We start from the raw sequence: 12,924 nt of genomic DNA, 5'->3' as shown, positions 1-12,924 counted from the left end.
GGGGGTGGCTGGGGGCGGGGGGGGGGGGGGGGGGTGATGGGCTTGTCGTGGTGGGATTAAAAAAACATGGAGGCTCAAGTGGCGGGTGGTGAGCGGATGTTAAGAAAAACGGAATAAAATCTAACACTTGGCTGTGTGGTTGTGTGGGTTTGTGTGGTGGTGTGTGTGTGTGTAGTTGTGTGGATTTGTGTGTGGGAGGAGTGGGTGCGCGAGGTTGGAAGGTCCTAACTTCTAAAGAATGTTTCATACTAGATCTAAGTGAAAAATGATAATTAATGATGAGGTGGGGTGCGGGCGGGCGGGCGGGCACGTAACGGACAGACCGTCCGTCAATCAAACATGTTTGCAGACATGAAGAAAGACAGGCGCTAAGCGAGGATTCCTCAATTATATTTTAAAAAAGGTATGGAAAAAGTCTGGAGTTTTTCTGGTACTGTCGTATATAAATGGTGTTGTTGAGATGCCTTTGTAGATGTGGAGGGGTGGGTGTGATTCTATATGTATGGTGTGGTTCTAATGTTATATATATATATATATATATATATATATATATATATATATATATATATATATATATATATATATATATATATATATACGGTGTGTGTGTGTGTGTGTGTGTATATTCGGAACAAGACGACGCAACCCTTATGACGCAGAACCTAGTGACGCCCAATGTATACATTATTTATCTCTTATGTAAATAATTTCTTATTTATATATAATTTGTATGCGTTTGTATAATCTTTTTATCCAGTTGAAGTTTTTCAAACATTTCACTACAAAGAGCCCTGTGTTCCTTCGTCATGCGTGCATTAATGACGTAGTGCACAAAATCTAAAGTTAGAACTGGTACATTTGCATCTGAAACAAAAATGGTGCTTTTAATGGTGAAGATCCGCCCCGGACCGGAAATACAACGGATTTTCTTGAATATTTTAGACACGGAAAATCTCTGCCAATCACACGTCGTGGACATCGGGTTTTTCCAGTGCAATGTCACGCGCTTAGGGGACATGACGTCATTGTTAGAGACCAATATAATAGGACACAGAGGGTAGTAGGACCAGAAGAGCTAGTACTGTTAGATATCCAACAGGACGCACTGTCCCCACGTTTAATATTTTCCAACTTTTGTCGGCGTTTTATTTTTAACTGAATTAGAAATATTAGACGTAAAGGTTGTTTTTAATCCCTCCCCCCTCCCAGATAATTAGACCGTTACAGCAAAAAGTCATGTAATCTATCATTTACCTAAATTCATAACATCCACCCAAGTGCCCCACAATGGTATTTCATTAACAATGTATATCGCGGCATTGATTAAAACAGCATCGGTTTATGTATAATAATTTTTTTTTGTAAATTTATTAGTGATGTTGATATTGAAATTTCTGCAGTAACAAATTAAAAATATTTACACTTTTAGATATCAACAATTATTACCCAGCTTAGAAAAAAAGGAAGAAAAATGTGCATATCTTTTTAAAAAGGAAGTTTTACCGATTAGTTTACCCCCATATTTTAATGGTCCAATTTGCAGCGCAGCGGCATCGGTCCAGTTGCCCAGAAGGACGTCTTGACATTTTCTTCAAATACGACCAAACTCATATTCCAGATTTTTCTGCGGGCCAATAAAAAAATTAGCAGACCATAAAACAATCCAGATTTGGCCGACAATTTTTACGATCGCTCTGACACCCCAAAACTTTTTCCAGCTCGCGCATGTCTCCAGCTTGTGTGCGCATGCGTGAGTGGCCCGTCACGCGCGGCTCAGTAATAAACTCATTTAACCGTTCTTGAAAAATTGCGTCCTCTGCCGCACCGCTAAGATAAGGCTCAAGTACCGTCTTGCACCGCGCTGGTGCGCAATCGTGAGCCGGTCTTTTTTTGGGAATCCCCGATAAGATTCTTGTTACATTTGTCTCGTGGCTGTTGGTTAACTCACAAAAAATAAAATGCTGTTGGAGTTTGGTCTGAAAACTAGAAGTGGTTTGTTGCAATAATTGAAATACACTTAAAAAAAAACCCACACTAGCTGGACACACAAATTAGTAACTAGTTTGTGTTCGATATAGTTTAATAACAAAATAATAATTAAAAAATTGAACAATAAAAATCAAGGACCTCGGTATGTGTCATGACCCTCCGTGTTTTATTGTTTCGTTAGTACACTCTTAGGATTCGCTCTAGTTTACTGACGTCACTCACCAACTATTCTCAACTCTACGAGACACCACACTACACCACACTCCACATAAACCATACCACAACCCTACCGCTTCTCTCCTCCACCCATCCACACCCCCAAACCACACCTCTCACACTAGACTATACCATTCTCCCACAACACACTACAAAATAGTACCAAACCCCTTCCAACATACCCCACATTAGACCATACACCCTCACACCACCCCCACATTCCCACACCATAATACCCACACTTGACCATACAAGTAACTTACCATCCTCCCTCCCACCACACACCACACTATACCATACACCCTCACACCACCTCCCCCCACCCCACCAGCCACACAAACAGACCAAGTGTTAAAACCTTGTGCCCGGCCCTCTAGTTCCCCTCCCCCAGAACCCCCGCGCCGATGTCATGTTTATTTGTTCCCTTACCTTTTTTCTCCTTATATTCTTTTCATTTCCTCCTTCCGCCCCCCGCTTGTTTATTTCTTCACGGCTGTATTTATTTGAACGCCCCCACCCTCCCCACCTCGCCACATCCAAACATTCACGCAATGACTTACATAAAGAGGAAAAAAACACACCGGAACAATGGAGGCGGACCTTTAAAAAAACGACCGACCTCACCAGCGACCACTAGAGATTTGAGGCTCAAAGGATTCCAGACTTGCAGGCACAGGCGTGATATTCCTTGCGAGAATTTTTTTCTCCCTCGCCTCGTTTAATCAGAGGACGCGAGTTCCGCTGTATCTAATATCGGGGGTGGGGAGTTTGGGGGTATCAGGGGTGATGGGAACTCGGGGTATTGTCGGGGTTGGGAAGAACTCGAGGTGGTGGGGTGTAGGGATATCAGAGGTGAGGGTAGCTCGGGGTATCATGGGTGGGGGAGCTCGGGGTATCAGGGGTGGGGGAGCTCGGGGTATCAGGGGTGGGGGAGCTCGGGGTATCAGGGGTGGGGGAGCTCGGGGTATCAGGGGTGGGGGAGCTCGGGGTATCAGGGGTGGGGGAGCTTGAAATATCAGGGGTGGGGGGAGTTCTGAGTATCATGAGTGGGGGGAGATTGGGGTATTAGAGTTGGGGGAGCTTGATGTATCAGGGGTGGGGGAGTTCTGAGTATCATGGGTGGGGGGGGGGGGAGCTCAAGGTATCTCTGAACGGTTTCTAAGAGCTGGTGCCAGAGCTGCCCACGGCGACACAGAACGTGCTTGGCGGTGACCCAGGGACGACATCCGGGGTAGCTCTCTAGGCTGATGTATGCCGAGCTTAAAATTGAGAGCTACGGCTCAAGTTTAAGTAGAGAGCTAAGATTGAGATTTATGACAAGAGCTAAATTGAGCTAGTTACGAGAACAAAAAAGCGAAGATTAGGTGAGCTTGACTGAGCTAAAACATGAGCTATGAAAGTTTTACCCTTACTCCGTAGTGTGACGAGTAAAGTTTGCCGGTTCAAATGGTACTTGTGTGTAGGCTGCGATATGGTTGTGTTGAAAGGTTCGTACTAATCTGTGTAGGTAAACTATTGTCTTACATACAGAGGCTCAATATCATCTTAAATACAGAGGCTCAATATCATCTTACATACAGAGGCTCTGTATCATCTTACATACAGAGGCTCAATATCATCTTACATATAGAGGGTCATTATCATCTTAAATACAGAGGCTCAATATCATCTTACATACAGAGGCTCAATATCATCTTACATACAGAGGCTCAATTTCATCTTACATATAGAGGGTCAATATCATCTTACATACAGAGGCTCAATATCATCTTACATACAGAGGCTCAATATCATCTTACATACAGAGGCTCAATAAATCTTACATACAGAGGCTCAATATCATCTTACATATAGAGGGTCAATATCATCTTACATATAGAGGGTCAATATCATCTTACATACAGAGGCTCAATATCATCTTACATACATAGGCTCAATATCATCTTACATACATAGGCTCAATATCATCTTACATACAGAGGCTCAATATCATCTTACATATAGAGGGTCAATATCATCTTACATACAGAGGGTCAATATCATCTTACATATAAAGGGTCAATATCATCTTACATATAAAGGGTCAATATCATCTTACATACAGAGGCTCAATATCATCTTACATACAGAGGCTCAATATCATCTTACATACAGAGGCTCAATATCATCTTACATACAGAGGGTCAATATCATCTTACATATAAAGGGTCAATATCATCTTACATACAGAGGGTCAATATCATCTTACATACAGAGGGTCATTATCATCTTACATTCAAAGGTTTAGTATCTTACATACAGAGGGGTAAATATTCTCGCAGACATAGAATTCTATATGTTACTCTCTTGATCGCATGCTGTTATAAATTTGCTGAGAGTACAGCTCTTTTTGGTACCCTGCCTTGTTGCTTCATCGCATAATGATCTGCTGGGTCTCAAATTTACTGTATGAAAAATGTAGAAACATACGCATTAATTCATGATTAATCATCTATGTAGTTAAATTATGTAGACTATGTTTGAAGAAACTAAATATCTTACGAAATTTAGAGAAAAAATCTGGTACTTTCTTGCACTCTGCAAGATTTCTGTTCTCTCCCCACCGAAGTATGGCCGGGAGTCAGGGCGATTAACCCCTCTTAGCACTAGCGTTTAGTGTTGCCCGCCCTAATAAATCAATGTAATATCCGCAAATCATCTGGTTAGACTCCTACTATTTCTATAATATCATATACCACATAACTAGAATAAATATATAAGCTAGATTTTCATACTGACTTTTATGTGAAGATTTCATAAAGTCATACAAAACATTTTCCTTCCTTTTATTGAGTAATCGTAATTTTAATTAACCAGGTAGATGTTCACGCCATAAATTAATTTTTTAAATTAAAATTGTTTGCGAAAAAGTGGTAAAGGGTAGGAAGGTTTCGCTAAGGTAGTTCGCATTTTACCCAAGCAAGCTACGGTTTTTCATACTGAGGCGAGGTTAGCTCCGGGGCTTAAGTCAAGCAGGAGGCCAGATTACCCGGAATGCCACCGATCTCAACTCACTTCCGGTCAGGCGCATGACCCGAAGCGGGTACGTGATACTCTTGCGAAGGTCACGTATCGCGAAGGTCACGTATCACGAAGGTCAACTACCGCGTAAATTAACGTAGTTCAACTTGTATTTTGTATGTGTGGGGTTCTAAACAGACTCACACAAGGCTATAAATAGATTACAAAATGGCAGCGAGCCATGGGACTCTTTGGTCATCTCGCCTTCTTATGACGTCATTTATTGTTTTGGGTTTTTATATTTTGATTTAAAAACCAATGGAATAAAAATATTTTGACATTGTAAGTATTTTGCAGTTTAGACATTCTACCCCCCCCCCCCCCGCCCCACCCCACCCCCTCACTATTCCAGTATGGCACAATTTTCCAGAGAATGCAATTATTAAGAAGCCAGAACAATTTTCAGCTATGGTTTCAAAAAAAAATATCTGGCCAAACCGGCAGTTTCTGGCCGCTTGGAGCGCTGGTTTCAAATGTCTTTTCCCACAATCCCCCGCAAGCTGAGAATAGAACAGAACATGATTGTGTGAGTGTGTGGGTGGGAGTGCATGTGTGTGTGTGGGGGGGGGGTGGACTACGCCATACCTCACCCTCCAGCTTACAGAAATATAGAGTTACGTTCGGAGCGCGGTGTTTGCGTTCGTGATCGGTTCCAGAATATTCCAGGAGGAAAAAAAATATATAGTGGGTGTAACGGTTTTTTTTTTTTACTCCAGACGCATCCCCCCCCCCCCCCTCGCCCTACCCCCCTCTCCCAAAAAACGCGTTGATGCTTGCCTTGGAAATTAAAAGGACGAAATGACTCGTGGAGAACCTGACCGCTCTAGAACCTCGTGATTCCCCCACCCCCCACCCCGACCCCCGACACCCGCTCATCTAGAATGACGGGGTACATGAAACTGAACAAATTACAGCCCTACAACCCTGCTCCCCACCCCACCCCCACCCACACTCCTGCACCCGAGGTGTGAAGTTTCGTTTTACTTCACTCCCCCCCCCCCCCCACCAACCCCACCCCACACCGTCGAACAATTAGCGAGAAATGAAAATATCCCGCGAGAAGACAAAACGAAAAACGAAATTTCCATTCAGCCTGGGCGCGGAGTGAGAAATCACAACAAACCGGCTCAACGCTTTGGCCGGCTGTGGACGCAACATAAGCCGTACGCAATATCCGGCTTCATAAAAAATTATTTGAGAAAATCAGAGTTAATAAGATAAACGTTATGTTTTTTAAATTTTGTTGATTTTCAGCGAGATATTATTATAAGGACATTATACAGTGTTTATTATACATACAAACATATATATATATATATATATATATATATATATATATATATATATATATATATATATATATATATATATATATATATATATATATATATATATATATAATAAAAACATATCAAAATACATATAATCAAAATATAGGCCTATATAATCAATATATATATATATAATCAAAATTAATATAATCAAAATATTATAATCAAAATATATGTAGGAGTATTAAGTCAAATATACTTTCAAGTAGATATTGAAAGGGTAGATAATTCATTATAAACATCATTACTCGGCACTGTATTGTCTACCCCTTAACTGGCTCTCAGTGTTATGAAACCCGGAGTTCTTGGTGTAACATTCACTATCCATGTCTACCTGGAACACTTTGATACAGGTAGACCAACATTTCATATCATTGTCTACAGGATAACTTCCGCTATGTTCGAATTAAAAGGGTTTCACTTGTAAATTATAAAGCAATTCCAAAATGGTCAATTTTTTATATTTTTATCCATGTTTTACTGACTATATTACAGTGCGCATTTATTCGACGTTCATTTCGAATATTTTTTTAAGCGGAAGTTTTGTTTTCTGTTTTAGCATTATGTGAGACGGCAATCATCTTGCTATGATATCCCTCCCCGTTATTTTTTTCTACTTTTCACTATCCTCCCTCCAGTATTAACTACTACAAAGCCCCCCACCCCAACCTCCCCCACCCCCGTCGTGGGAATTAAAGTAACTATCACAAGGATGAAGCCAACATTACTTTGCATGGGCTGGCCTGCCCACATCCCCGAGTGCCGGGCAAATGAGATTGCCGGGTGTTGCGGGGCCGGGGGTTTGGATCAACTGACGTGTGAAAATGACCAGAAGTCGCCGCCGGTGCCCACGTTTCATGCCCGCATGGACGCCTGCCTGACGCGGATCTGATGCCCCGTGCCAGTGCCGGGCATGACTCAACCGGCGTCCGGTTCTTCTCCGGCTAGACACAAAGGCTGGGCTGTAAAAATTCGGATCGTATCGTCGGCGGTTGGTACGTGAACGAAACAATACATCGGCGCGAGCGGAAGTGAAACAATTAAAAAGTACTTTTTATACGAGTTTTTTTACTTCATATTTTACAACAACGTTAGCTACAAATCTGCATAATGTTATCGTTTACAAAATGAAAACGAGTATAACTAACATCGATACGGCTTTTGAGTGAGGAATATATTTGTTACGTCATTTTCAATATCAACTGTTCAAAAATGTAACTATCGGTTCGAACAATAACAACAATATTTAAAGAAAAATGAAAATATACCCCCCCCCCCCACCCCAACATAGTTAGCAAGTTTGAACACAATCCTCGGAGTGACGTCATGATTCAACTAAAGCCCGATTGTAAAGTTGCCGAAACACCAAAAGGGCCGTCGCTTGTATTAGTCTGGTTGAAGCAGCGCCTCCGTTTTAATTAAGGTGATGTGTATGGCGGAACGGACATGGGGGAGGGGGGCAGGGGGTTGAAGGGTCGGGTCGATCGTCACATGGGGTCGAGGGGGGGGGGGCGATGGGGAGCCGCTGGGGCATATCATTGTTCCAGAAGTTTGAGAAGATGGTCAGTGACGTCATACGGGTGGGGTGGGGCGCGGGAGGTAATTCTGTTACGTGGAGACGTTGAAAGAGTCGGGTGTGAGATGGGGAAGCCTGGGGATTGTAGGGATGGTGTGGGAGCTGGGGATGGTGGGCCAGTTGATCGACTCACAGCCCGCAATACGTGAAGACAGCCGAGGTGTCCGTTACTTCCCGTACGTCCGCACAGCTAGCGATCGCTGGGTGGCTGGTACGGTAGACAAAGGTTGTAGACATCAGGGCATGGAAGAAGCCATCCACGGCAAAAGACGGACAGCGGACCAGTTTGCTTTGTTGTAGGTTGTCTAGAGGGGATGAAGGGGGAGGGGGATGAGTGGACATAGGTTATTGCCCTTTAGGAGGAAGGGGAAGAAACCCTACAAATTGTGGCGATACAGTTTTATTTACAACAGAACCGGAAGTATAAACTCCGCCATTTTAATGTGTCATAAAGGAATGGTCACACAAGACACTTTAAAACTGACACTAAGATAACGACACAAGACGCGTTTAACGTGACACTAAGATAACGACACAAGACGTGATTAACGTGACACTGAGCTAACGAGACACAAGACATTGTCTCGAGACACTCGACTAGCTGGGTTCCCAGAAAGAACCGCAACGGAAAAAAGCGCAACGGAAAAAAGCGCAAATCAAAAAGCGCAACGGAAATAAGCGCACACGGAAAAAAGCGCAAAGAGAAAAAAGCGCACACAGAAAAAAGCGCAAAGAGAAAAAAGCGCAAACGGAAAAAAGCGCAAAGAGAAAAAAGCGCACACAGAAAAAAGCGCAAACGGAAAAAAGCGCAAACGGAAAAAAGCGCAAAGAGAAAAAAGCGCACACGGAAAAAAGCGCAAAGAGAAAAAAGCGCAAACAGAAAAAAGCGCAAAGAGAAAAAAGCGCACACAGAAAAAAGCGCAAACAGAAAAAAGCGCAAACGGAAAAAAGCGCAAAGAGAAAAAAGCGCAAACGGAAAAAAAGCGCAAACAGAAAAAAGCGCAAACGGAAAAAAGCGCAAACAGAAAAAAGCGCACACAGAAAAAAGCGCAAACAGAAAAAAGCGCAAACGGAAAAAAGCGCAAACAGAAAAAAGCGCACACAGAAAAAAGCGCAAACGGAAAAAAGCGCAAACAGAAACAGAAAAATGCGCAACCAGAAAAAACACAACGAAAAATGTGCAAAAGAGAAATTTAGCACAAATACCATATGGACTAGATGACACATTTATACATGACTGTTAGGGCTGCTGTGAGAGTGTCGTGTTTGATCACGTGATCTACTACCATTTAAAGCGTACCACCACCATCTGCATTCCCATCACCACGATACAGGCGATAATCACTTTACACAATGCCTATTATTTTCTTGGTCAATAATTATTCAACTACTATTCTCGTATAAACATAAAACTATCGACATTACACGAAGTATCTTTCACATTCTCCCTAGTCCGAACTACCTAGCTTGCATACTATAACAACCCGTTCCTATGGCAAAACTTCACTCTCTTTCATCCGCGTCATCAAACATGCATTCGTCATATCTCTCGTAACAACATTCATTCGCACCAAAATAACAATTTTGTATTTAATATTTTTTCACATCATGACGCACCTACCTACCTACCTACTACCCACCTACCCACCTACCTACCTAACTACCCACCTACCCGCCTACATACTTACCAAACTACCCACCAAAAAGTATCGGCGAAGTTCGTAAGTTTCGTAAACTGTACTAGACATCTTTTTTTTAATGAACATTCATTGACATCATTGACATACGTTACATATATGTTACATTTTGCGACAACCTTAATTAGTGCGTTGGGCTTGTATGAAAACTCACTTCGAACTAACTCAATTAAAGGCTATTTATTTTAACATTACACGGTAAGCGTCACCCAACTGTTGTGATGTGAGGTGAGGACAGGTTCGACAATAAACCAACACGAAAGTACGAAAGAGACATAGATTGCCTATTAGAGAATGGACCCCTTAACTTTCCTAACCCCACCATTTATTATACCCTACCTAACCTCTAAATTTACTGCGCTAAATGTCACTTCCCTCCCAATCGTTCCTATTCTACAGAATTGTGTATACTATTTATTTACATTCTTTAATCTCAATATAACTAAAATAGACTTTTGTTTGAAGGGTAATGAAAACATGTAAACAAAAGGGACGCTACTCTAAATCTATGCGAATACTTATATGCAGTGGCGTAGGCAGGGGGGGTTTATGGGGGGTCATAACCCCCCCCCCCATAGACCCCTCGGTATATATATATATATATATATATATATATATATATATATATATATATATATATATATATATATATATATATATATATATATATATATATATATATATATATATATATATATACGAAAAGTTTACGAAACTTACGAACTTCGCCGATACTTTTTTGGTGGGTAGTTTGGTAAGTATGTAGGCGGGTAGGTGGGTAGGTGGGTAAGTGAGTAGGTGGGTAGTTAGGTAGGTAGGTGGGTAGGTGGGTAGTAGGTAGGTAGGTAGGTGCGTCATGATGTGAAAAAATATTAAATACAAAATTGTTATTTTGGTGCGAATGAATGTTGTTACGAGAGATATGACGAATGCATGTTTGATGACGCGGATGAAAGAGAGTGAAGTTTTGCCATAGGAACGGGTTGTTATAGTATGCAAGCTAGGTAGTTCGGACTAGGGAGAATGTGAAAGATACTTCGTGTAATGTCGATAGTTTTATGTTTATACGAGAATAGTAGTTGAATAATTATTGACCAAGAAAATAATAGGCATTGTGTAAAGTGATTATCGCCTGTATCGTGGTGATGGGAATGCAGATGGTGGTGGTACGCTTTAAATGGTAGTAGATCACGTGATCAAACACGACACTCTCACAGCAGCCCTAACAGTCATGTATAAATGTGTCATCTAGTCCATATGGTCTTTGTGCTAAATTTCTCTTTTGCACATTTTTCGTTGTGTTTTTTCTGGTTGCGCATTTTTCTGTTTCTGTTTGCGCTTTTTTCCGTTTGCGCTTTTTTCTGTGTGCGCTTTTTTCTGTTTGCGCTTTTTTCCGTTTGCGCTTTTTTCTGTTTGCGCTTTTTTCTGTGTGCGCTTTTTTCTGTTTGCGCTTTTTTCCGTTTGCGCTTTTTTCTGTTTGCGCTTTTTTCCGTTTGCGCTTTTTTCCGTTTGCGCTTTTTTCCGTGTGCGCTTTTTTCTGTTTGCGCTTTTTTCCGTTTGCGCTTTTTTCTCTTTGCGCTTTTTTCCGTTTGCGCTTTTTTCTGTTTGCGCTTTTTTCTGTGTGCGCTTTTTTCTCTTTGCGCTTTTTTCTGTTTGCGCTTTTTTCTCTTTGCGCTTTTTTCCGTGTGCGCTTTTTTCTCTTTGCGCTTTTTTCCGTTTGCGCTTTTTTCTCTTTGCGCTTTTTTCTGTGTGCGCTTTTTTCTCTTTGCGCTTTTTTCCGTGTGCGCTTATTTCCGTTGCGCTTTTTGATTTGCGCTTTTTTCCGTTGCCCTTTTTTCCGTTGCGGTTCTTTCCGGCCACCGACTAGCTGGTACTGTATTCTACAAGCTTGGCCGAGTCAGTCAGACAGTAGCCGTGATCTGAAACTCAACATGCAGTAACCAAAATCAGTAACCACATCAGTAACCATATACTGTACATCAAGGTATACTTAATAGTAATAACTAGACAACTTCTGTTATCATAGGACTGACATTGTTGGACTGACATTGTTGGACTGACATTGTTGTTGGACTGACATTGTTGTTGGACTGACATTGTTGTTGGACTGACACTGTCCCGCTGAGACCAAAGAAAGACAATCCTTGGGAAGGAAAATATGTTTTTAAACTATCGAACTCCTACATCAGCATTCAGCATTGCAACACGGCGTACAGCGAAGAACGGAATGGTCATTGTAGTAGATGTTGGTCACATATTGAATTTTTGTAAATTTTCTGTTTTATAATTTCAGTTTTTTGACGGAGGCCAGCTGTCGAAACATTGTTGGTAAAATTTTGTGAATTCTTTTAAGTTGTCCATGTAAGCTGTCCATGTAAGCTGTCCGTGTAAGCTGTCCATGTAAGCTGTCCGTGTATAACGCCCTTGTAAGTGGTCCGTGTAAGCAAGCTGTCCGTGTAGGCTGTCCGTGTAAGCTGTACGTGTATGCTATACGTTGCCCGCGTAAGCTGTACGTGTACGCTGTACGTTGTCCATGTAAGCTGTCCATGTAAGCTGTCCATGTAAGCTGTCCGTGTAAGCTGTCCATGTAAGCTGTCCGTGTAAGCTGTGCGTTGTCAGTGTAAGCTGTTCGTGTAAGCTGTCCGTGTAAGCTGTCCGTGTAAGATGTCCGTGTAAGATGTCCGTGTAAGCTGCCCGTGTAAGCTGCCTGTGTAAGCCACCACTGTGTTGTGGTTGAGCACTAATAACAACACCCCCAGCTCTGTGAACCATGACCTGACCTTTCCAAAATTTGGAGCGTGAGTGGGAGGCCAAGTGGGCACGTGCCACTTACTGATGGCGTGCTTACCCAGGGGTTCTAACACTGGGGGACAGGCGTGCTCACCCAGGCCAGGGGTTCTAACACTGGGGGACAGGCGTGCTCACCCAAGGTTCTAACACTGGGGGACAGGCGTGCTCACCCAAGGTTCTAACACTGGGGGACAGGCGTGCTCACCCAAGGTTCTAACACTGGGGGACAGGCGTGCTCACCCAGGGGTTCTAACACTGGGGGACA

At 42.2% G+C, this 12,924-nt stretch overlaps 1 protein-coding gene across 1 annotated transcript in view; it reads right to left on the bottom strand.

The window, feature by feature from the left end:
- Positions 1 to 3,051: 3,051 nt before the first annotated feature.
- Positions 3,052 to 12,924, bottom strand: part of LOC131935690 (uncharacterized) — a 13,307-nt gene continuing 3,434 nt past the window's right edge. The window contains exons 2-5 of the mRNA XM_059292215.1: positions 12,878 to 12,924; positions 12,703 to 12,773; positions 3,734 to 3,749; positions 3,052 to 3,238 (exon numbers count right to left, since the gene is read on the bottom strand). The exon at positions 12,878 to 12,924 is cut by the window's right edge and continues 128 nt beyond it. Of these exons, the coding sequence (XP_059148198.1) occupies positions 3,052 to 3,238; positions 3,734 to 3,749; positions 12,703 to 12,773; positions 12,878 to 12,924 (321 nt within the window). The remainder of the gene's footprint in view (positions 3,239 to 3,733; positions 3,750 to 12,702; positions 12,774 to 12,877) is intronic.

This window comes from Physella acuta, unplaced genomic scaffold (assembly GCF_028476545.2).
Source record: "Physella acuta isolate Inbredline_101_S28 unplaced genomic scaffold, ASM2847654v3 ptg000154l, whole genome shotgun sequence".
In the NCBI taxonomy this organism is placed as follows: domain Eukaryota; kingdom Metazoa; phylum Mollusca; class Gastropoda; family Physidae; genus Physella; species Physella acuta.
Note: the sequence above shows the minus strand (reverse complement) of the source record. Positions and strands in the feature narration are given on the sequence as shown.